Genomic DNA, 26,037 nt, shown 5'->3' on the forward strand with positions numbered 1-26,037 from the left:
TTCACATTTACAACTACCACCACTCCCTTTTAAACCCCTCATTAATACCTTTAATTTGATACCCATATCGTACAAACAAATTCTAGAGTCACCCCTGGTCCACCTTTATGGCGATATCTCGAAAAGGCGTCCACCTATAGAACTAAGGCCAACTCCCTTTTAAAATACTCATTAACACTTTTCATTTGATATCCATATTGTACAAACGCATTCTAGAGTCACCCCTGGTCCAACGTTTATGTTGATATCCCGAAAAGGCGTCCACGAATAGAACTAAGGCCCATTCCCTTTTAAAATACTTATTAACACCTTTCGTTTGATACCCATATTGTACAAAAGCATTTTAGAGTCACCCCTGGTCCACCTTTATGGCGATATCTCGAAAAGGCGTCCACCTATAGAACTAAGGCCCGCGCCCTTTTAAAATACTCATTAACACCTTTCATTTGATACCCATATTGTACAAACGCACTCTAGAGTTACCCCTGGTCCACGTTTATGGCGATATCCCGAAAAGGCGTCCACCCATAGAACTAAGGCCCATTCCCTTTTAAAATACTTATTACCACCTTTCGTTTGATACCCATATTGTACAAAAGCACGCTAGAGTCAACCCTGGTCCACCTTTATAACGATATTCCGAAAAGGCGTCCACCTATAGAACTAAGACCCACTCCCTTTTAAAATACTCATTAACACTTTTCATTTGATACCCATATCATTCATACAAACAAATTCTAGAGTCACCCCTGGTCCACCTTTATTGCGATATCTCGAAAAGGCGTCCACCTATAGAACTAAGACCCACTCCCTTTTAAAATACTCATTAACACCTTTCATTTGATACCCATATCGTACAAACAAATTCTAGAGTCACCCCTGGTCCACCTTTATGGCGATATCTCGAAAAGGCGTCCACCTATAGAACTAAGACCCACTCCCTTTTAAAATACTCATTAACACTTTTCATTTGATACCCATATCGTACAAACAAATTCTAGAGTCACCCCTGGTCCACCTTTATGGCGATATCTCGAAAAGGCGTCCTCCTATAGAACTTAGGTCCACTCCCTTTTAAAATACTCATTAACACCCTCATTTGATACAAACAAATTCTAGAGTCAGCGCTGGTCCACCGTTATGGCTATATCCCTAAATGACGTCCATCTATAGAACTATGGCCCACTCCCTCTTAAAATACTCTTTACTATCTTCCATTTGATACACATGTCATAGAAACACATTCCAGGGTTACCCTAGGTCCTTTTACTACGAGGTGATTTTCCCTTATTTTGTCTCCATAGCTCCCAACTGAGTATGTAATGTTCGGTTACACTCGAACTTAGCCTTCCTTACTTATTATTTTTAACTTGTTTCTTGCCAAATGATTTTCACAGCGCTGCGACATCTGTTGCAGAAACGAAATGCACATTGGACTTGTTTTATGGCAATGATGTTATAGTGTCATATTTATTGACACTTTTTCCACGTGATATGGGATGTATTATCAATTTTTGTTGTTATATCGGCCTACTGATTTGAAAGATCGCAGGTTCGAAGGCGAGCTCAAGGCCCAACAATAATTATTTTATCATTTTATCAACCATCATTTCCTAAGCAATAAGTCAAAGTGTAGTCGAAGAGCCTTTTGGATAGTCTTGATTTAAAAACGATAGAATCATCTATGTACTTATCCAGTCATGATAGGTGCAGCATGTAATTTCAAAACAACATTGTGGAGATACGGAATACAATAAGGAGATTGGGCTACGAATGCATTGAGCCAACTTGAGGCCGATTTTTATATGAAATCGTGTTTTTTGACCATTTATGGTAGACTATATCAAAATCTGTCATTCAGGACGATTGCCTAAGTTGTCATGCGTTTCCGACGAAATCCAATGTTGTTCTACCGAACTTAAATTACCCACCACCTACATAGTAGGTGTATGATGTCAAAAGAATAAATAGGTATATACCATAGCATTTTTTTATGCTATCTTATGTCATAGCAAATGAAAAAAATAACAAGTAAGGAAGGTTAAGTTCGGGTGTAACCGAACATTACATACTCAGTTGAGAGCTATGGTGACAACATAAGGGAAAATAACCATGTAGGAAAATGAACCGAGTGAAACCCTGGAATGTGTTTGTATGACATGTGTATCAAATGAAAGGCATTACGGAGTATTTTATGAAGGAGTGGGCCATAGTTCTATAGGTGGACGCCATTTAGGGATATCGCCATAAAGGTGGTTCAGGGTTGACTCTAGAATTTGTTTGTACAATATGGGTATCAAATGAAAGGTGTTAAAGAGTATTTTATGAGGGAGTGGGCCATAGTTCTATAGGTGGACGCCATTTAGGGATATAGCCATAAAGGTGGATCAGGGTTGACTCTAGAATGCGTTTGCACGATATGGGTATCAAATGAAAGGTGTTAATGAGTATTTTAAAATGGAGTAATCCTTAGTTCCATAGGTGGACGCCGTTTCGAGATATCGCCATAAAGGTGGACCAGGGGTGACCCTAGAATTTGTTTGTACAATATGGGTATCAAAAGAAAGGTGTTAATGAGTATTTTAAAAGGGAGTGATGTTTAGTTCCACAGGTGGACTCCGTTTCGAGATATCGCCATAAAGGTGGACCAGGTGTGACCCTAGAATTTGTTTGCACGATATGGGTATCAAATTAAAGGTATTAAGGAGGGTTTTAAAAGGGAGTGGGGGTAGTTGTATAGGTGGTCGCCTTTTCGAGATACCGCCATAAAGGTGGACCAGGGGTGACTCTAGAATGCGTTTGTACGATATGGGTATCAAATAGAAGGTGTTAATGAGTATTTTAAAAGGGAGTAATCCTTAGTTCCATAAGTGGACGCCGTTTCGAGATATCGCCATAAAGGTGGACCAGGAGTGGCCCTAGAATTTGTTTGTACAATATGGGTATCAAAAGAAAGGCGTTAATGAGTATTTTAAAAGAGAGTAATCCTTAGTTCCATAGGTGGACGCCGTTTTGAGATATCGCCATAAAGGTGGACCAGGGGTGACCCTAGAATTTGTTTGTACAATATGGGCATCAAACGAAAGGTGTTAATGAGTATTTTAAAACGGAGTGGGCCTTAGTTCTATAGGTGGACGCCGTGTCGAAATATCGCCATAAAGGTGGACCAGGGGTGACTCTAGAATATGTTTGTACGATATGGGTATCAAATTAAAGGTATTAATGAGGGTTTTAAAAGGGGTGGTGGTTGTTGTATAAGTGGTCGCCTTTTGGAGATATCGCCATAAAGGTGGACCAGGGGTGACTCTAGAATGCGTTCGTACGATATGGGTATCAAATGAAAGGTGCTAATGAGTATTTTAAAAGCGAGTAATCCTTAGTTCCATAGGTGGACGGCGTTTCGAGATATCGCCATAAAGGTGGACCAGGGGTGACCCTAGAATTTGTTTGTACAATATGGGTATCAAAAGAAAGGCGTTAATGAGTATTTTAAAAGGAAGTAATCCTTACTTCCATAGGTGGACGCCGTTTCGAGATATCGCCATAAAGGTGGACCAGGGGTGACCCTAGAATTTGTTTGTACAATATGGGTATCAAAAGAAAGGTGTTAATGAGTATTTTAAAAAGGAGTGGGCTTTAGTTCTATAGGTGGACGCCGTGTCGAAATATCGCCATAAAGGTGGACCAGGGGTGACCCTAGAATGTGTTTGTACGATATGGGTATCAAATTAAAGGTATTAATGAGAGTTTTAAAAGGGACTGGTGGTAGTTGTATATGTGAAGGCGTTTTCCAGATATCGACCAAAATGTGGACCAGGGTGACCCAGAACATCATCTGTTGGATACCGCTAATTTATTTATATATGTAATACCTGCCAAGATTTTAAGGGTTTTTTATTTCGCCCTGTAGATTTTTTTCATTTTCTTCTACTTAATATGGTAGGTGTCACAACCATTTTATAAAGTTTTTTCTAAAGTTTTGAGATATCGCCATAAAGGTGGACCAGGGGTGACTCTAGAATGCGATTGTACGATATGGGTATCAAATGAAAGGTGTTAATGAGTATTTTAAAAGCGAGTAATCCTTAGTTCCATAGGTGGACGCCGTTTCGAGATATCGCCATAAAGGTGGACCAGGGGTGACCCTAGAATTTGTTTGTACAATATGGGTATCAAAAGGAAGGTGCTAATGAGTATTTTAAAAGGGAGTAATCCTTAGTTCCATAGGTGGACGCCGTTTATAGATATCGCCATAAAGGTGGACCAGGGGTGACCCTAGAATTTGTTTGTACGATATGGGTATCAAATGAAAGGTGTTAATGAGTATTTTAAAAAGGAGTGGGCCTTAGTTCTATATGTGGACGCCTTTTCGAGATATCGCCATAAACGTGGACCAGGGGTGACTCTAGAATGTGTTTGTACGATATGGGTATCAAATTAAAGGTATTAATGAGGGTTTTAAAAGGGAGTGGCCCTTAGTTGTATATGTGAAGGCGTTTTCGAGATATCGACCAAAATGTAGACCAGGGTGATCCAGAACATCATCTGTCGGGTACCGCTAATTTATTTATATATGCAAGATTCCAAGGGCTTTTGATTTCGCCCTGCAAAACTTTTTCATTTTCTTCTACTTAATATGGTAGGTGTCACACCATTTTACCAAGTTTTTTTCTAAAGTTATATTTTGCGTCAATAGACCAATAAAATTACCATGTTTCATTGCTTTTTTTTGTATTTGGTATATAATTATGGCATTTTTTTCATTTTTCGTAATTTTCGATATCGAAAAAGTGGGCGTGGTCATAGTCGGATTTCGGCCATTTTTTACACCAATACAAAGTGAGTTCAGATAAGTACGTGAACTGAGTTTAGTAAAGATATATCGATTTTTGCTCAAGTTATCGTGTTAACGGCCGAGCGGAAGGAGAGACGATCGGCTGTGTATAAAAACTGGGCGTGGATTCAACCGATTTCGCCCTTTTTCACAGAAAACAGTTATCGTCCTAGGAGCTAAGCCTCTACCAAATTTCACAAGGATTGGTTATTTTTTGTTCGACTTATGGCATTAAAAGCATCCTAGACAAATTAAATGAAAAAGGGCGGAGCCACGCCCATTTTGAAATTTTCTTTTATTTTTGTATTTTGTTGCACCATATCATTACTGGAGTTGAATGTTGACATAATTTACTTATATACTGTAAAGATATTAAATTTTTTGTTAAAATTTTTCTTTAAAAAAAATTTTTTTTGTAATTATATCAATCTCGATTCCTTTATATATGTACAACCAACCGTTATCCAATCAAACTTAATATACTCTGTGAGCTCTGCTCAACTGAGTATAAAAATCGTATACAAATTTATATAGCGTTTGTAACGTTAAGAATGGCTATGCAAACATAAAAGTGTTAAAAACAAACACGACATGTGAAGCAACATATAAATTTACTCTCATTCAAATGGATGTATGTATGTATGTCTGATATCTTTGCATATATTAAACTACAAATATGAAAAATAAATAAAAAATTGTACTTGTCACATGAATGCACTGTCCATGAATGGCATCTTGGTTTCCTTTCATACTTGAGTTTGTCAAAAGCGCGTTGACATTGGCTGGACTGTGGAGTACCTCTAAGCACATAGCGGTTAGTGGGATGTCAACGATTCATGGGCATGCATTCTAGACTAACTTAAGCAACATGAATATGCAGAGGTTTTTTTAAAGTTTTGTTGATTTTGACACAGATATATAATTTAAAATCTAAATTTTTTTTAGAAAAAAAAAAATTTACGAGGGCTGTTTTCGACTGTACCGAAGACCTCATAACTTTCATGAATGGGGCTAAAGAACAATCTGATGAAATTTTAAAAATTCATAAAATCTGAACAATCAGTTGTACATGATTCATATTATATATATGACTGATCTGGTAAAATTTCAAACTTTTAGCTGTTAAAATTAGAAAGAAATTCGTAAAAACCTCTTATCTGAACAATCTGTTGCATCGGAAACATAATACAAATATGACCGATCTTGAAGATTTTTTTCAGGCAACAACTTATGCCATATATCTAATAATCCGGCAAAACTTCTAGCTGTTAAAATGAGGAAGAAATGACGAAAAACCACTTAACTGAACAATCGGTTGAATAGGATGTATAATTTATATAAGACCGATATTGACAATTTAGACAACAAAGTATGCCTTATATGTAAGAGTTCGGCGAAATTTCAAGCATCTATCTGTTAAATGAGGAAGAATTGACGAAAACCCTATTATCCGAAAAATCGGTTGTATGCGAGATACATATATGCCATGGTTATTTGATCCGGTCGGTTCCGACAAATTATTAAGCGGACACCCAAATATACCAGCTTATCAAATTTCATCCAAATATCTCAAAAGCCAAGGGACTACTAGTTTGTGTTCAAACAGCCGGACAGACAGCTGGACATGGCTACATAAAGTCAGCTTGTCATCCTGTTCATCTCGGTATACTTATTGGTGGTAGACCCACCTCATCTCCTTTAAGGGCTTACAATTTTTGAGATTCGGTCCATTACATTTTCATGGAAGGTATAAAAATCTGAATAAAGCTCAGTGGGGATCCTTTAGAGTGGTGATAGAAGCAGTAACTTCTTCATGCACTAAGCTTATACGTGTAACTGCAAGCCTTTGTGAGTCTGACATCAGATCGCCATACGAGCATGCTTATTTTTTATAGGTTATATTAAAGAAGGGCGAATCTCGCTTTTCACAGAATGTTCCAAAATGGATTGCGGTCTGGTAGCTGGGGTTCTCTACGAGCAGCCTTTCACTCTTTCAGTAGTAAAGCAGCACTCAGGAGCCTTATTTCCTCAAACATCACGCCAATATGGGTTTCTGGTCGCAGTTGCTTTGCTGGATGCCATTGAGGCGGACAGAATACTGTTATCTCCCATCAATCAAAGTAAACATACATAACACCAAAAAACAAAAAAAAATAAGTATTTATAATAACTGCCACAAACAGGAAACACTGGTCGCTTGACCTGCACTGGGGATTCCATTCAACAGCATATGCAGGAGTTGCTGTGAAAAGGGATGAAAAAAAAGTAGTTACTTAAAATATGTGCTGCGAATGGCTATCTCTAGAACACATTAAGTTTCGAACTCTGAGTAGCTAGTCTCGGAACTTAACTAATTTGCAAAATGCTCCATAAAGGATGTTAGCATGTTCATCGATCCAACCAAATGGTTCGAATACAGTATCGAGTAACCTAACAGCAGATAACAAGAAATGGCTTTATAACTTGGCAGCACAGCGAGGAAATAAGACAACCTCTGGTACCATATCTCCTGTGGAGAGGAGACATACATGTCGACATCACTCTCCTTGGTGTGGCGGTCCATATTTGGAGAATTTAAAAAATGAAGTATCTTGATAAGGAAGATGAAGTCCTCGAGCACGAGATGTGTAAGCAGAGATACTATCAGGCTCAATGGGTTTGAACTTTTTAATGTGTGTCGGTGTTAAGCTTTTTTTGTTTGCGCAGCCGCTTACTAATTTCCCTGTCGAGTAATGTATTACATACCGATTAACCTTCGGGTAGTCTCGGGTGCGACGCTTCACTAGAAAAGACAATTTAGCTTTGAACAAGCTTAAGGCCGCGGTACAATGACATTTTTCATATATATGCGTTTAACACAAGCTTATGCATTCCAATAACATCGCCACAATCAACCAAGATGCTGCGTTTGTAAATATGAAGGAACTTCAGACTTGGCAATGGAAATTTATTACGCGTTTCCCATTCACATACAAAATTTCGCGAAGCACTGTTGTAAACATTCTCTCTATACAACAAAAATACTTGCTAACATATTTTGTGTCGTATACGATTGTAACATTGCAGTTTTTAATTGTGAAAAATGTTAGAAAATTTACCAACCAGTGGGAAAAATAATTTCTCTTCCAAAGTGTGCCAACAGCCTTAGCCAAAGCAAACGTCAAATTCCTCTTCTTATGATTTGCTTGGAACACAATTAGGGAGTTGGGTACTTTTCAATATCAGATGGCGCCAGCGTCGCTTATTCTAGCATTCTCCATAAAAATACGTGCAATCTACTCATAATGCATAAGCATGTGTTAAACTCATTTATATGAAAAACTGCTTATGTGTCGGAGCTGTTAGCTTTATTTCTTACTTTCTCAGCCATACATAAGCACACTACTTTATGGCCCAATTAAAATCAGAATAAACATTTCAAATGTATATCTCTTTGAATCACAATGCCATCAAATTCTTGCAATTTATCTTTTTATCTCATTCGTATGCCGCTGTAAAAAAGCACTAAACACTGCAGTTTTACCCATTTTATAATGCATTAACTAATCAGCAAAAATACATCGCCAAACACGCCCTCATTGTATTTGCTCAAATAAAGGGATTATGCGATTTCAGCACAAATCCATGACATTTTAATGCTGAAAAAGTTATAAAGCTTTTAGTTAACTATTCTTTTTAAAGAATTTACAATACCACCCACCAGGCCTGCCCTTTTTTAGAAAAAAACGATAGACGGTTAATTGCCATACCTACTACACAAACAACGTGCTCATGCCTGACTGCGCTCAAGTGTCAATGAGTAGAGCTACGATAGTGGCATATCTTGGTAACTTTTACATTTACATGCAGTAACTAACTACACTTTAGTTTCCAAGGTAAAAGGTACATTGGCCATTTAATGTCTATGTATGTTTGGTTACTTGTATATGAAATTAGCCTGACTCATGGTGTGGCTCACCTGAGTGCACACAACCATTTGCGGCTTTCAGACCTATGGCCAGAAATCATCTCAACCATGCATGAGCTTTTTGTGTGTTCAACACGTTTCTCCTCAGCGACACATTTGAGGTTTATCCAATATTCGCTTTGTTGTTGTTGTTAAGAACCAAGGTTATGTAGGCGGTCATTGCAAATGTGCAACGAATTTATTTTAGTGATGTTGCAAATATACGCATTCGTGTTCCGAATTTACAAATCTCTCAATATGCGAGATTCACTCTTATTTCATACTAGGCGCGCTACTCCCACAGAAAAACTAATTTCGGAAGCTGGTATTTTTTTGGAAAAGCTATTTTGTTTAGTTATAACTTATTGTGAATACCTACATTTCTCACTCTTACCGTCCTTTCTCCCACTTCCTTTCTTTTCCCTAAATCTATCCTTTTTTATTTATTTATCTTTATACCTCTCTCTTTTCCCGAATCATAAGTAACACTTTTTTTGTAGATCGGTATCTGCATCACTTACCGGATAAAATATTGTTCTATAAAACGGTGATGGAATAAGGTAGTTAAGTTTGAACTTTCAAGCAAATCAGAGAGAAGTTTCGGAGCAGTCACGAATAGTACCGAAAATATGTGTGATATTGAAAATTTTGTTTGCATGGAGTGTCCCAAAATTCCCAATCATAATTCGCAGCATGAAAAATTCTCAAAATTCCCAAACCGAAATCAAACGCAATCTCTTTTTATACCCATTATCTTCCTCAAAGTGTAAGCAATAGCTTGATGAAGTTCTATTTAAATCCGATTAATAATGTGAACAGCGAGATTAGTTGCATTCATAAATGAGCATTAAAAGAGAAGGTTGGAGAGCAATATATATTTTTGTTTATTTTAACCAAGCATAAACTGTTATAAGGCAAACGGCATGGATAATGCTTGGCCCTGTTGAAAAATAAAATAATTTATTAAGGGCCGTTTCTCATGTAAACTTTTAGATTTATTTGCACTTTAAAAATACATTTTCTCTCACAAAACATGTTTTTATCGGACAGGTAAACCTTAAGGTTTATTTGAGGAAACGTTACCTAATCAAAATTACTATTTAAAACAAGTACCCCTATGTAAATCAAGGGCAGATATATGTCATTGTAAGACTTAAATTAGGAAAATCGGGCCAGGATGTCGGCTGTTTTGCTTTAAGCAGGATAGGGTCTTTAATTGTATAGATGAGGAAGATGCTCATTCTGTGCGCCATATAACGGAGTTTCTTTCCTCTTATTTTGGATTTGAACTATGTTACAAGCATTGAGTATCTATATCGCACGATTTTGCTCCAATTTTTTAAATATCTCATCCCACGTGTCTCCTACCAGGAGGTATTGAATGTATAGGAACTTACTTAAAAAATTTATCGCAAGATTTCCGTTGCACGACTTTTTAATTATTTCGATGCGTCGCCTATTGGCACAAATTTTTTCCTCCTGGTATACCACGTTCTGGTATATGTCTGGTTGATGTCCTCGTCAAAGCAAAATCTGACATCACCGCCATCCAAGAAATGCGTTGGACGAAGCAAGGAAGAAAGAAGATCAAAAATTGTGACATATATTGGAGTGGCCATGCGAATAAGCGCAGTTTCGGCGTCGGATTCGTGGTGGGAGAGAGACTTTGTCGCCAAGTGCTGGCGTTCACGCCTGTGGACGAGCGTCTCGCCGCTATTCGAATAAAAGCAAAATTTTTTAATATATCATTCATCTGCGCCCATGCGCCGACAGAGGAGAAAGACGATGAGGTGAAAGACACTTTTTATGAACAATTAGAACGCACATACGAGCGCTGCCCCCGTCATGATATAAAAGTCGTGCTTGGCGACTTTAACGCCAGGGTGGGCAAAGAAGGTGTTTTTGGCCCTACAGTCGGAAAGTTCAGCCTACACAATGAAACTTCTCCTAACGGACTGAGGCTGATTGACTTTGCCGGTGCTCGAAACATGGTCATATCAAGCACGAGGTTCATGCATAAAAAGATTCATCAAGCTACATGGCTGTCTCCTGATCGAAATACTCGCAATCAGATCGATCACGTTGTGATAGACGGACGGCATGCCTCCAGTGTTTTAGATGTGCGAACGATCCGAGGACCTAACATCGATTCGGACCATTATCTCGTTGCAGCCAAAATACGCACCCGCCTCAACGCGGCTAAAAACAAGGAACAAAAAACACAAGGAAAGCTAGACGTCGAAAAGCTTCAATCACAACAGACTGCCAATGATTTCGCAACTCGACTCTCACACCTGCTCTCTGAGGGCACAACTCATCCTGAAGGAATACAGGAGCAGTGGGAGCATATCTCCAAAGCACTTCATACTGCCGCCGAGGAAAAAATTGGTTACCGGCGCCCACGAAAAAACAACTGGTATGATGAAGAATGCCGCGTTGCAACCGAAAGAAAGGACGCTGCCTACAGGGCTACGTTAAAAGCGAGCGCGACAAGAGGAGTGTGTGAACGCTATCGTGAGTTGAAAAGGGAAGCGAGACGCCTTTTCAGGAAGAAAAAAGCAGAAGCAGAAAGGCGTGAGTGCGAGGAGCTTGAGCTGCTAGCCACCAGGAATAACGCCCGAAAATTCTACCAAAAAATACGGCGACAGACGGAAGGTTTTAAGACCGGGGCAAACTCCTGTAGGAATGAAAACGGCGACCTTGTAACTGATGTCCAGAGAGTGCTTAGATTATGGAGGGAACACTTCTCTGCTCTCCTAAATGGAGGCAGCAATTCACCGCGCAGAGATGAAGAACCCGATCCCGCAATCGATGATGATGGAATATATGTCCCCCCGCCCGATTATGACGAAGTTAGAATAGCAATAACCAGATTGAAAAACAACAAGGCCGTGGGCGCTGATGGATTTCCTGCGGAGCTATTCAAGTTCGGCGGCGAGGAGTTGGTAAGGCGCATGCAGCAGCTTCTTAGCAAAATATGGGCGGACGAAAGCATGCCCGACGGTTGGAATCTAAGTGTTCTTTGCCCAGTCCACAAGAAGGGGGATACTGCAAAATGCACCAACTATCGTGGAATCAGCCTTCTTAATATCGCATATAAGGTCCTTTCAAGTGTATTGTGCGAAAGATTGAAGCCCACCGTGAACCGGCTGATTGGACCTTATCAGTGCGGCTTCAGACCTGGTAAATCTACCATCGACCAGATTTTCACAATGCGCCAAATCTTGGAAAAAACCCGTGAAAAGAGAATCGACACACACCACCTCTTCGTCGACTTTAAAGCCGCCTTCGACAGCACGAAAAGGAGCTGCCTATATGCCGCTATGTCTGAATTTGGTTTCCCCGCAAAACTTATACGGCTGTGCAAAATGACGTTGAGCAACACCATCAGTTCAGTCAGAATTGGGAAGGACCTCTCCGAGCCGTTCGAAACTAAACGAGGTTTCAGACAGGGTGACCCCCTATCGTGCGATTTCTTTAATTTGATGCTGGAGAAAATTATACTAGCTGCAGAACTTAACCGCACTGGAACAATATACTATAAAAGCGTGCAATTACTGGCATATGCTGATGACATTGATATCATCGGCCTAAACACCCGCGCTGTTAGTTCTGCTTACTCCAAGCTGGAAAAAGAAGCGGTAAAGATGGGTTTGATGGTGAATGAGGACAAAACGAAGTACCTGCTGTCATCGAGCAAAGAGTCAGCGCATATGCGCCTTGGCAACCACGCTACTGTTGGCAGCCATAATTTCGAAATAGTAAAAGACTTCGTTTATTTGGGAACCAGCATCAACATTAGCAACAACATCAGCACTGAAATCCAGCGAAGAATCAATCTTGCCAATAAATGCTACTTTGGACTAGGTAGGCAATTGAAAAGTAAAGTCCTCTCTCGGCGAACGAAAATCATACTCTACAAGTCACTTATCGTACCCGTCCTGCTATATGGGGCAGAAGCATGGACCATGACAACAGCAGATGAAGCGGCTTTGGGAGTGTTCGAGAGAAAAGTTCTTCGAAAGATTTATGGACCTCTACGCGTTGGCAATGGCGAGTACCGAAGAAGATTTAATGATGAGCTGTACGAGCTATACGCAGACATCAACATAGTCCAGCGAATTAAAACGCAGCGGCTGCGCTGGCTAGGCCATGTTATGCGAATGAAAGATGATGCTCCGGCCAAGAAAGTGTTTCTATCGGAACCCGCCTATGGAAGCAGAGGTAGAGGGCGGCCCCCACTCCGTTGGAAGGACCAGGTGGAAAACGATTTAAACTCCCTTGGTGTGACCAATTGGCGCCGGTTGGCGGAGCGAAGGAGCGACTGGCGCGCCTTGTTGGACGGCCATAACCGTTTAGACGGTTAAGCGCCAATTAAGTAAGTAAGTAATACCACGTTCTGAATTATATTCCACATTTTCTAGCATTTTAATTTTTTTAAAAACTTATTAAAATTCCACATTCGCTACATTCCTAATATGTACAAATCTTTACAAAGTTTGCAGTTCATATGCACCAAATTACACGTGTCTCCGTACGTTGGCAGATTATTTACTGTAAGTACTGCGAATAAGTTTATAAATATGTATGTACGTATAGTTCCATATCCACAGAAGAAAGAATGCAAATATTTTACGGTTTAGTTATTATGTCACACAGGCATCGGATATCATAAGCTTAACCTTAAGTATTGTGTCATGCATCGCTGGCGGGGTTCCTCTGATTTTTTCCTGTACTATATATTTGAATACATATGAATATATGTAAATGTATAGTTTTGCGTTTTACCTTTGTTAACAGAGGGCGTTGGAACTACAAGCGAAATAATTTCATAGATATTTACCACGAAAAGGCAGATACTTGTTTATGGAAATAATTCTTTATAGGGGAAATTACCCCGAAACCTCCCGGAAAATTATAGTTTTCAAAATTAGTTTAGTTCAAAACTATAAACAGAATGTGGTATAAATATTTTTCATGTTGAAAAGACGCGAAACTACTGCGACTCCTCATAAGTTTAACAAATTACTAATAATTAACAATTTTAATTGACAAAAACAAAAATCAAATAACTTAACTTATTAACTACATTTGATGTTTAGGAGATCTTCAAGCTCTTTCAACAGTTGCCACAAGACCTTTGAAACGTATTGAGTAAAATTTCATCTTTCGCAGGAAGACCATCAGAGCAAATTATTGAAATGCTCTACAATTAAGCATTTACAGCAGCGAGCAGAAAAATAGCGTTGACCTTTCTTCAAATTTTATCAATCAAACTCTTCTTTTTTATATATTTTACGCATAACTTTTATGCGTTTTGTAACTGTTTCTATGCAAAGCAGTCCCGAAAACGTTTTCTAATTTCTTTTGATAATGCAGTTTTGTAGGTCTCTCAAAATTCGCACTTATTTTTGGAAATTTTTTCCCCGTAACAAAACAAAACAAAACAAAAAAAAAAACAAAACAAACCAAAACAAAACAAACCAAAATAAAACAATACAAAAAAAAAAAAAAAAAAACAAAACAAAACAAAACAAAAAACAAAACAAAACACAACAAAACAAAACAAACCAAACCAAAACAAAACAAAAAAACAAAACAAACCAAAACAAAAAACAAAACAAAACACAACAAAACAAAACTATTTATTCTTACGGAATTTCGCCGAGTATCACTTACAGCAGGCCGAAAAAAATACGGGATTATCTCAGGTTCTAATTAAAAACTGTATACAAATCTACACAGATGTGGGGGCTGGAATCTATTTAAATCCTCTAGAGATTTCTATGTCATTCCAGCAGCCGTCATACTGCAGTGTTTCAAGCAGAAGTCCAAGCGGATGGGCATGCCTGCAAATAACTCGACGTCCAAAGATAACTGGCAAGTATCTATCTTTTCTGACAGCCAAGAAGCAATAGAGGCGGTAGATGTATTAATCGACACTATAGAAATATCCATTATCTGGGTTCCGGGCCATAGAGGAATCTAAAGAAAAGATATGGCACGTAGAAGCTCATCGGAATGAAATTAGGGAATATACAGCGTCGAAATAAACATACCCCTAGGCGCAGACAAGGCAGACAAGGGGAAAATTCGAAATTTGGATATTCTGCGTACTCACCACTGCAGGTGTGATGTCCGGCTCTAGCTAGAAACCGTCTAAGATCTTTCGAAAGCCCCTTTCTGTAAAATCTGGGTAGATTATTGGTATTCCAAATATTCTTGATTTTATAAACAACTCGAGTTGGTTCTAGTACATACCCGATGTAGCACTCAGTAGGTTCAATTGTATGGCATCAAAACGGCTTTTCATAAACAACAGCCATTATACCAAACTACATACCCGATAATTGGGGTTGTGATATTTTTATACGGGTTGAACTGGTGAACTGCTCTCTTTTGTATGGGGGTCTGGTTCCTTTTTGTTACGCCCACAGCTGCGATCTTGCTACACAGTTTTTGGTTTTACAAGTGGAATGAAAAGTTTAAAAATGTTATCTCTCAAACGTATTCATTGTACATGAGGCCTTATTGTGAAAACTAGGTGGCGCATAGTCAAAGTAAAAATAATATAGTTTCTAACTTTAGTTGCTCCTTTTTGATACAAATTACGTCAAAAAGCTGAAACAAGCTTTTGAACAAAAATTTATTTCACTCTGTTTACAAGTGTACAAAATTACGCAGAGCTTATGCTTTCAACAAATGAACATTTAATTTATTAACATCAACACAAACAAGTAAGAAAGTATAAGTTCGGGTGAAACCGAACATTACATACCCAGCTGTGGACATTAGCTCAACCATACCACTACTGAGGTAGAGTATCAGTCAAATATAGTTAAATACCATAGTAATTGCAAACTTTGTTAAGGTTAGATGTTTAGGCTTGTTAAACTTCCAAATTTTCTTCTACTAAATGTGGGTGGTGCCCTGCTCATATTCCAAATTTTTTTGGAATTTATGTTTTGCGTCATAAAATCAATCCACCTACCAAATTCCATTGGATTAGCGGTGTTCGTTTTCGAATTCTCATCTTTTAAATTTTCGATATCGAACAAGTGGGCGTGGTTATTGTCTGATTTCGCTCATTTTCAATCCCAATCTATTCTATTCTGCGTCCAGATAAGCCCATTTACAGAATTTGGTGAAGATATCTCAATATTTGCTCAAGTTATCGTGTTAACGGACGGACGGACATGACTTGAAATCAAATTTTTTTCCATACTGATGATTTTATATGTATATGGAAGTCTATATCTATCTCGATTTCTTTATACGTATACAACCAACCGTTATCCAATCAAAGTTATAATAACCTGTGTACGAGTACAGCTGGGTATAATTAATTAACCAACTTACCGCCGTCTCCACCATCTTTATCGTTGCGATGTTCGGCTTTTGTATAGAAATCCATTCTAGCGCATATAAAATACTAATTAATTGCAGCAATAAATATCGAGTATCGGGTTCAAGTAGCGCCTAGATAAAACACATGTACATTCATGTAAATGTTCACATACATACATACGCAATCCTCACTATGTAGGTATAAGACCGAAATGCCATCTACCAACTAACGTTTTATTGGCTCGCGAACTAGAAAAACGCGGATTATTTACATGCTTTGAGGACGTTTGGACAGCGCGGAAATGATGGAAGAGATACACACAAAAGTATTTACTCAATTTACATGTGTCAAGTAAAGCTCAATTGTAAAATTCGTAAAACGGTAACGTTTGTTGAATAATTTTTCAAATCACACAAATGCTCCAATTTTCACAGTTTATGCTCGTTTGCAATTTAAATTTTTTTTTTGCAATTTTGTAATAATAATTTGTTGCGTTGCAAGTTCAGGTTTACTTTAATGGATTGGAGAGTCGTTCGCTGTTATTTTAATGCGTTGGCCTTCCGGTTATAAATAAGTGCCATGAATCGTAAAAAATTTGTCACTAACATGTGCATCACATTTAATACGTATTTGAAATTGCAATGCCACTCGCTAAACTATTTGCTTCTCTATGTGGTTATTCAAGAAGCATTTGCAAGTTTTTCATCTCAACAATTTATACTTTCACTCGAATAGTTCCCGCATTCAAGACGAGATTTCGTTATTTATGTATTCAATTTTTTTCCTGTAATTTCAATTTCCTCATTTTTCACTTAAACGCTCTATATTTTTTGCAATTACACACACCATCTCAGAAAATCTTTACTTCATTGAAGAAAAAAATCATTGCGATTGCGTCGTTCACAAATTTGCAAATATGTACGTCACCCATCCGCCGCCGCTCGCTCATTCGTTATAATAAATGTGGATTTTTATTAGCGTGGCGTTGCAAATTTGCCGCACAGTGGTTCTAACTTAACATTAAGTTTAAAAAAACTAGTGTAAAAAAACTATATACCTCCGAGAAGATTAAGGTCGAGCTTCTCTTTCAATTTGCGCCGTTCTCCACAAATTGACAGGACGAGACCTACATGTTTTATGCCGCCTCCAAACGGCAGCTGCAAGACAGCTTAATTTTCACTGAGAAACTTTTCGCGGCAGAAAAAAAAAACTCGTAGTGTTTGCGAAATCGCTGTAAGCCTATGTATACTCGTATGTCTAGAAATAAGAAGCCTGGACTGAACGCAATATCCCTAAAACTTGATGTCAGAGGCGTTGTCGAGAACCCTATTAATATAATCTAGGCTTTGTAGTGGCAAATAATGAGAAGGACCCTCAATCTGTTTACTGGATGTTCCGACAATTTATGGAAGAAGTATGAAATTAAATGGGGTAACATTTAAATAACAACCCTTGGTTGAAAAAAGTTCCGACTCGATCCGATACATAGAACCAGTTGTCGTGGGAAGCGAAGTGGATCACGCTCTGTGAACCCCGTTTTCAGTATACATACGCACGTTATCCAACTCTTGCAGAAGAGGAAAACAAGCTACCCTCTCTGACAAATTAACCCCCATGACACCAACCATATTTTCAATTGAATTATGTAACTAACGTCTGTAACAGCAGCTTATGTATGGCCCAAGGCAGCTGAAACTGCAAGTTTCTTTGAACTTCTATTGGAGAACTTTGATAACAATTTGTAAGTGGTCGCGCCACTGGTAGCTTAACAACAACTATGTGTTTCGAATGTTGCGAGTTTGTAAGCCCTACAAGTATTCATGTCATGATTTCTGCCAGCAAGCTGACTCCCGTTTACGCTAACTGTCTGAGCTTGGGCTATGTATCTATGTATCTAAGTCACCTTCGTCCAAAAAAAGGGAGACATCTTTTACGTCTCTCCCAAAAACTCTCACGTGTGGGACAGAGTTCCTAGAAAGCGTTTTGTAGCATCTCAACACGCCTTCTGTACAAGTCCATTGGAAGTGGTTTTTCATTCGGTTGTGAAACTGATCCAGAGTGGTCACCGGAGGGCAAATGATATCACTACCAACAGGCATAGAAAAGGCACAACTAACACTGGGAGTGGAATCGACTCTGAAAGAATTCTATTAGAAGGCTGATGAGTGGGGTAACGAACACAGTGATGTGGGCTGTGAACGACGTGCTTGAGGACTTAGGGGGAAGACGCTGTCGCTGGTATATTGTGATGACCCTGGGGGAATACCTGAATACACATCAGGACTTTTTACAGAGGTACCTGAGTGTCGTACCAAGTGATCTGAATCATGCGAGAGGCAGCAAACGCTGGAGCACTCTTCAATGGTAGTAAATTGGCTATATGATATCATGGTCAATCCGATTATATTTTAAGAAGTTTTGAACTAGTGGGCAGCATAAGACATTCTTCCAAGGTCAAGAGGTTGGAACCACCACTAAACGCAGTAATGGATCTGTAACCGTTTGATATCATGGGCAAAATGGTGCAGCCTGTCAGGTATTGCTTGACCTCACACACAACGGCATCGAAACATTTTTTGATCAAAATTGTCTGGCTTCCAGAATATAAGGACATCGCTACCCACTTTCACGGCGATATTATGGCTCAAGTGGGCCGATGAGCACTTGATCTCTGCAGTCAAACAGTCACATGTTTAACAAGTAAGGAAGACCAAGTTCGGATGTAACCGAACATTACATACTCAGCTGAGAGCTATGGAGACAAAATAAGGGAAAATCACCTTGTAGGAAAATGAACCTAGGGTAACCCTGGAATGTGTTTGTATGACATGTGTATCAAATGGGTTTAAGAGAGAGTGGGTCATAGTTCTATAGGTGGACGCCATTTAGGGATATCGCCATAAAGGTGGAGCAGGGCTGACTCTAGAATTTGTTTGTACGATATGGGTATCAAATGAAAGGTGTTAATGAGTATTTTAAAAGGGCGTGGGCCTTAATTCTATAGGTGGACGCCTTTTCGAGATATCGCCATAAAGGTGGACCAGGGGAGACTCTAGAATTTGTTTGTAAGATATGGGTATTAAATTAAAGGTGTTAATGAGTATTTTAAAAGGGATTGGGCCTTAGTTCTATAGGTGAACGCCTTTTCGAGATATAGCCATAAAGGTGGACCAGGGGTGACTCTAGAATTTGTTTGTACGATATGGGTATCAAATGAAAGGTGTCAATGAGTATTTTAAAAGGGAGTGGGCCTTAGTTCGATAGGTGGACGCCTTTTCGAGATATCGCCATAAAGGTGGACCAGGGGTGACTCTAGAATTTGTTTGTACGATATAGGTATCAAATGAAAGGTGTTAATGAGTTAAAAGGAAGTGGGCCTTAGTTTTATAGGTGGACGCCTTTTCGAGATATCGTTATAAAGGTCGACCAGGGGTGACTCGATAATGTGTTTGTACGATATGGGTATCAAATTAAAGGTATTAATGAGAATTTTAAAAGGGAGTGGTGGTAGTTGTATATGTGAATGCGTTTTCCAGATATCGACCAAAATGTGTACCAGGGTGACCCAGAACATCATCTGTTGGGTACCGCTAATTTATTTATATATGTAATACCACGAACAGTACTCCTGCCAAGATTCCAAGGGCTTTTGATTTCGCCCTGCATACCTCTTTCATTTTCTTCTACTTAATATGGTAGGTGTCACACCCATTTTACAAAGTTTTTTTCTAAAGTTATATTTTGCGTCAATAAACCAATCCAATTACCATGTTCATCCCTTTTTTCGTGTTTGGTATAGAATTATGGCATTTTTTGTGGGCGTGGTCATAGTCGGATTTCGGCCATTTTTTATACCAATACAAAGTGAGCTCAAATAAGTACGTGAACTGAGTTTAATAAAGATATATCGCTTTTTGCTCAAGTTATCGTGCTGACGCCCGAGCGGAAGGACAGGCGGTCGACGTGTATAAAAACTGGGCGTGGCTTCAATCGATTCCGCCCTTTTTCACAGAAAACAGTTATCGTCCTAGAATCTAAGCTCCTACCAAATTTCACAAGGATTGGTAAATTTTTGTTCGGCTTATACTAAAGTATTCTAGACAAATTAAATGAAAAAGGGCGGAGCCACGCCCATTTTGAAATTTTCTTTTATTTTTGTATTTTGCTGCACCATATCATTACTGGAGTTGAATGTTGACATAATTTACTTATATACTGCAAAGATATTGGCCCGTAATCATAGTCAAGTTAGAATAGAGTTTTATCGATTTAAACATGATTCTAAATTAAACATCGTTTTAAGTCTATCATAGTCAACTTAAGCACTGTTTTGTCTCTAAAAAGGAGTTTTAATTTTAAAATGGCGCGAACGTCATTTTTAAATATTAAAATCACATTTAAGTTGACGTTTTGCGTTGCATACTTGCGAAAATACGAGAAATTAAAATAAAAGTGAAATTATTGAAGTGAAAGTGAAAAAATGGACAGAAATCAACGAATTTTGAGGGATTTTGCGATTGTAGATGATGCAATCCCAAGTAGGAGGGAAAAAGTGTACAAGACGCGGTACGACCTTTTCCAAATGGAGGAAGACGATTTTTATAAACGATATCGATTCGATATGGCTACTGTTCTATATCTCATAGAAATTTTGGATATTGACGAACCTTTGAATAACAGGGGACTTCCAATTTCGGCCAGCCTGCAGGTTCTCACGGCGTTGCGATTATTAGGAAGAAATGTTCACCAAAATGACATTGGTGGGTGCTATAATTTGTGCTCTGCAGAATTTTACTTGAATTTACAAATTTTGGTCATTTAAGGTGATCTTCATGGAATGTCACAGGCTACAGTTGGAAGGGTTATAAAAAAGATGTGCAAAAAGATTGCCCTTTTGTTGCCACACTTCATTGCATATCCATCCAATCAGGAGTTGGCTGACGTAAAATCCAAGTTTTACAACGTGTCCAGATTTCCAGCAGTTATTGGAGCAATTGATTGCACACACGTTAGGATAAAATGCCCTGCGAAGGATGTTGGAGTGATGATGGCAGGACATTACCTTAATAGAAAGGGGTATTATTCCTTAAACGTTCAGGTTAAACTTTTTTTGCTCACTTTGTTGTGTTTTTAATCATATAATATAAAATACATCCATAGATCGTATGTGATGCAGACTGCAAAATTTTGGATATTGTCGCAAGATTTCGTGGCTCAAAGCATGACGCTCGGATTTGGAACGAGTGCCAATTAAAAAATAAATTACAGAGAGAATGAGAAGTTCCCATAATGATGTACTACTCGGAGATGGAGGATACCCTTTGTCACCTATTTCATTAACCCCTGTTAGGAATCCTTCAACACCAAAGGAAGAGAGGTATACACATCACGACATGCTTGGCAATGTGCATATTTATTCATGTTTAATTTTATTCTGATGAAAAGTACAATAGGTCACACATTGCCACTCGAAGCAAAATAGAATGCCTGAACGGACAGATTAAATCGAAATTCCGTTCTATTTTCGAACGTCTTCGTGTAGATTTGGATACAGCGAAAAATGTTATTATTGTTGTTGCTGTACTTCACAACATCGCTAAGGAACGGAATTTGACATGTAAGTTAAAGAAAAATCAATTTTTAAACGATGTACTATCGTATTTTTTTCTTTACAGTTTTAGATGCTGAATCTGCCATAGAGCCCGTAGCAGCAACAAATGCCAATGCGCCACCAAATGTACCAAGTACCACCACAGGAAGGGCATTTCGTTCTGCATTTATTAATGCTCATTTTTAGTAATCTTTAATAATTGATACACCTTGGCATATCGCATGTACCTTATTGTTGTGTGATCGCCCTAAGAATTTCAATCATGCGATTTAATTCGAACGCATTAAGCTTGTCAAAAATGACTTTTGAATGAAAACAAATCACCCATGTAAATAAATAAAGAAAAGTCAACAAGCAACCAATTTAATCAATTTTTGATAAAAACTATAACTAATAATTTACCGGGAGTTAGTTTTCATAAACGAATCGCACACAAATTTTCTCACCAAATTTCATCTAAAAGCTTTATATTTTACCCGGAATCGGTAATAGTGCACTGATTAAATATACAACCTCGACTACTAGCACGCGTCTAAAAATGCCGGGATAGGCGTCAAACTACGCGTCTTTTAACTCTGTGAGGAGATATTTTCACCTAATTTTTATCAAAAATTATGAAAGGTCTCTGTTGTATTTCGCCAGACTTTTTTAAGTGCGCCAAAGGCTACAAATACAGAAAAGTGCTCTGCGCAATGGTACTATGGATCCCACCCCCTCCTTCGCATAATTAATACCGGGGTCAAAGCCAGTATAATTGTTTACTTTAGCTCACAACTGCTAAAACTCGTCCAAAAATGTCAGGAGAGGTGTCAAAAGACGTGCTTTGCACCCAGGATCACGAATCCGAAGGTGGAAATTCAAAATTGTATTTCGTTTCGGATATATTTGCAAAAAAATTAAAAATGTTCATGTGTTTGTTGTTGTTTTGATGATTTTGTAGTACCCACAAGAAAAACTGTGGGTAAAAGGGTTTTGCGCGGATATAGTTTTGGTCTCCAAACCTGTGTTGGACCCACCCAGGGTAACTTTATAAGCGCGGCCGAAGACCGCCAATGCAGAAAGGTGTTCTGCGCAAAAATACTATGGATCCCACCCCCGGTTTCGGAGCGCTCCGGGGCTATTTTTCGGTTTTTTGGAAATAACTTTTGACAGAAATAATATATTTTGAATCTCCGCTCTCGAATTCGTAGTCCTGGGATCAAAACGCGTCCTTTGACACTTATCCCGATATTTTTGGTCGGGTTTTAGCAGTTGTGAGCTAAAGTAAACAACCGAAAATTACCAGTGGCGAATACACACTAAGTTAAGGTAATTCTATACGACAGCATAACACTCTTAATATGCGTCCAAAAATATCGAGAGGTGTCAAACGACGCGTCTTGACATCAGTATTAATATTCCGCAAGAATTCAGAAGAAAAATTTTTAGTTCAAAAGATATTACCGAAAAACCGAAAAATTACCCGCGGGTCCCTCCGATACCGGGGGTTGGATCCACATTATTTCTGTTCAGAACACCTTTTTGCATTGAAGGCCATCGGCCGCGCTTATAAAAAATTACTCTGGGTGGGTCCAACACCGGGTTGGAGACCAAAACTATATACGCGCAAAACACTTATGTTCAAATTTTTTTGTGGGTACCCCAACATTCCACAACCACATGAAAATCGCCAACTACAACTGCAAATATCTGCGCATAGAGATAAAATTTTTGTTTTCCGGTTTCGGATTATTAATACTGATGCATCTTTTGACACCTCATCGATATTTTTGGACGCGTATTAGCAGTGTCATGCTGTCGTATAGAATTACCTTATAATTAGTAATGCTCTTTAATGTTAAGCTCGTTGCCTCAATATGTAGACGATATTCAGGGTGTCATAACAAGCCATCTCGTGGCAGAGTTTTTAAGACTAGGGGACCAGACTGGTGCCGCGTACCACATTAGCGGCCGGCCAATGGCTTCGTAAGTGGTTAGCAAGGTTTCTTTATCCTTTCCGTAAGTGCTGCCGGCTAGCGACTTACGGATTTTGTTCCAGCTTTGTACTTTGTAAACAATTTCGGTGGCCTGCGTCTTAAAGGTCAGAGTGTTATCGAACGTTGTCCCTAAGATCTTTGGGGGACTGACAGTCGGTGGCGTAACACAATCAACGTTAACATCCAATATTTGCGCTTTCAACGTCGTTAACAGAGAGACCGTGGATTTGTTCGGCGATAGTACCTGTCGCACGAGGTGATTCCTCAGGGTAAAAGTCTGTAACAGGGGTCGACTGCTAACACGCGTCCAAATTATCGGGAGAGGTGTCAAACGACGCGTATTGACCTCGACAACAGTATTTTGAAGTCGGAAAAGAAAAATCTAATCTATGTCTGGAGATATTTGCAGTTAAAGTTTGCAATTTTCGTGTGGTTGTTGTACACAGGAAAAAATTGTGTGGACAAAGGGATTTTGCACGGATTTATTGTTCATCCTACCCCATTGGTGGATCGTCCAGAGTATTTTTTTATAAGCGTGGCCAAAGGTCGCCAACGCAGAAACGTGTTCTGCGCAAAAACAGTATGGATTCCAACCCCGGTTTCGGAGTCTCGCGATTTTTCGTTAATATCTTTTGAACGAGTTAAAATTTGTATTTTCCTCTTTCGTATTATTAATAATATTCGGATATATAATGTGTCAAAACGCCTCTCCCGATATTTTTGGATGCGTATTAGCAGTCGACCCCTGTTATAGAGTTTCACCGACATTGGAAAGACTGAGGAGATAGCTGTTTATTCTAAAAGCAAACTCGTCTATGAGAGGGCCAGGTCCCGTTGCCATTATTATGCAGTCCTTCTGGTGGGGAAGGCAGCCTTGATATGTAGAAATTAAACAGAAGCGGGGATAGGACACCACCGCGTGGACCCTCCTGTTTAATTATTCTAGGTTTTTATGTTAAGTTCCTGAAATGTACGGATGCCTGCCGACCATTCAGACGACGAGGATGGGTGGACCCTATGGACTATATGTAAGGCTTTTAAGTCTAGTACGAGTACCTTTGTATGGAGGGGGTTCTTTGATTCAGCCCACAGTTTATCGGTGAGTTGGCATTTAGCGCGGTGGTGGTGCTGTGGAATTGAGGAAACAGGACGGCTTCAAGTATCTTGGGTACTGGCGATAGGAAAGATATTGGACGATATGAATATCCAAGCTAGCTGGTTTCCCAAGGTTTAGTATTTGATTTATCTAGCCTTTTCAACTGAAGAATGGATCCCATCCAATTTGGGAGGGCCCAATGTACTTCAATCACGTTGAGACTGTCTATGATACTCGTTTCGGGACATGTATGGAGAAACAAGGGTACGTACATATTTATGAGGCTTATGGACTCCGAAACTATTCCGCAATTGTGATCAGATTTTCGGGATAACTTTATAGCAATCCTGAGTGTATCCGTAGTTTTAATCGAAACAATTAATTTTTATACGAAATTCGTGAAATTTTGAACACATGTAGCTCTTCTTGACAATGTTAGTATTTGTTGAACTTTTCTTTACCGAAAGTCGATCAGGGGCTGTAATATTCTTAAGAATCTTATTTATGGTTCGATATTTTTCAAAATTGCTACCTACCTAGGTAGCCTTTCTGATAGGTAAATATTTAAAATATTTTTCCTTCGACGACAGTGGACGAAACCCGACCGGTTTTCGAAATATTATGCAAGTAAATTCCATTTCATTTATGAAAATATTTTTAGAAAAAAGTGGAGCGGTTTCGGTATGTAATTTTAGCAGTCGACAAGACTTTACATTACCTTTAATCCATTTTTCTTTTTACAAATACAATAACATATATCCATAAGTATTGAATTAAAAAGAAATATATTTTTAAAATAAATATTTGTATATTTCATTATTCAGTCTTTTTTTAGTTTGCAGATTGTGTAAATAAGGCAGGTCATATATCTTAAAGCTACAATATAAAATAACAACTCCAATGCAAAATAATAAAAACGGAATAAAATCAATTCGCAAAAAGAAACTAAAAATTAACTCTAAAAATAAATGCATATAATATTTCAAAAAATGTTTTGCATACGCGTTCCCACACCCTCATCATTGAAAGTTAAACCTTGATGATGATGCGATTAGTAGAACAAAATTCGAAGCATGCAGGCAAGCAGGTACAAATGGAAATGTTAGTTGCAGGTAATAGAAGGAAAATCATGGAATCGCAAGCAATGGCCAAGATTGAAATTGGCAGCTCAAAACATTTTCAGCGCAGAACGAAAGACAGCCATTGCTACTGGAAATATTATTAAA

General features: G+C 38.6%; 1 protein-coding gene across 11 annotated transcripts in view; it reads right to left on the minus strand.

The window, feature by feature from the left end:
• jar (Myosin heavy chain 95F jaguar) overlaps window positions 1-26,037 on the minus strand; it is a 141,642-nt gene that overhangs the window by 62,406 nt on the left and 53,199 nt on the right. For 2 of the 11 annotated variants that reach the window (XM_067760979.1, XM_067760980.1), the window contains exon 2: window positions 16,140-16,259. The exons of the other annotated variants lie outside the window; for them this stretch is intronic. In XM_067760979.1, coding sequence (XP_067617080.1) covers window positions 16,140-16,194 — 55 coding nt within the window. In that variant the 5' untranslated portion in view covers window positions 16,195-16,259. The remainder of the gene's footprint in view (window positions 1-16,139; window positions 16,260-26,037) is intronic. 11 annotated transcript variants of the gene reach the window in all.

Source organism: Eurosta solidaginis, chromosome 1, assembly GCF_040869045.1.
Source record: "Eurosta solidaginis isolate ZX-2024a chromosome 1, ASM4086904v1, whole genome shotgun sequence".
NCBI classification, from domain to species: Eukaryota; Metazoa; Arthropoda; class Insecta; order Diptera; family Tephritidae; genus Eurosta; species Eurosta solidaginis.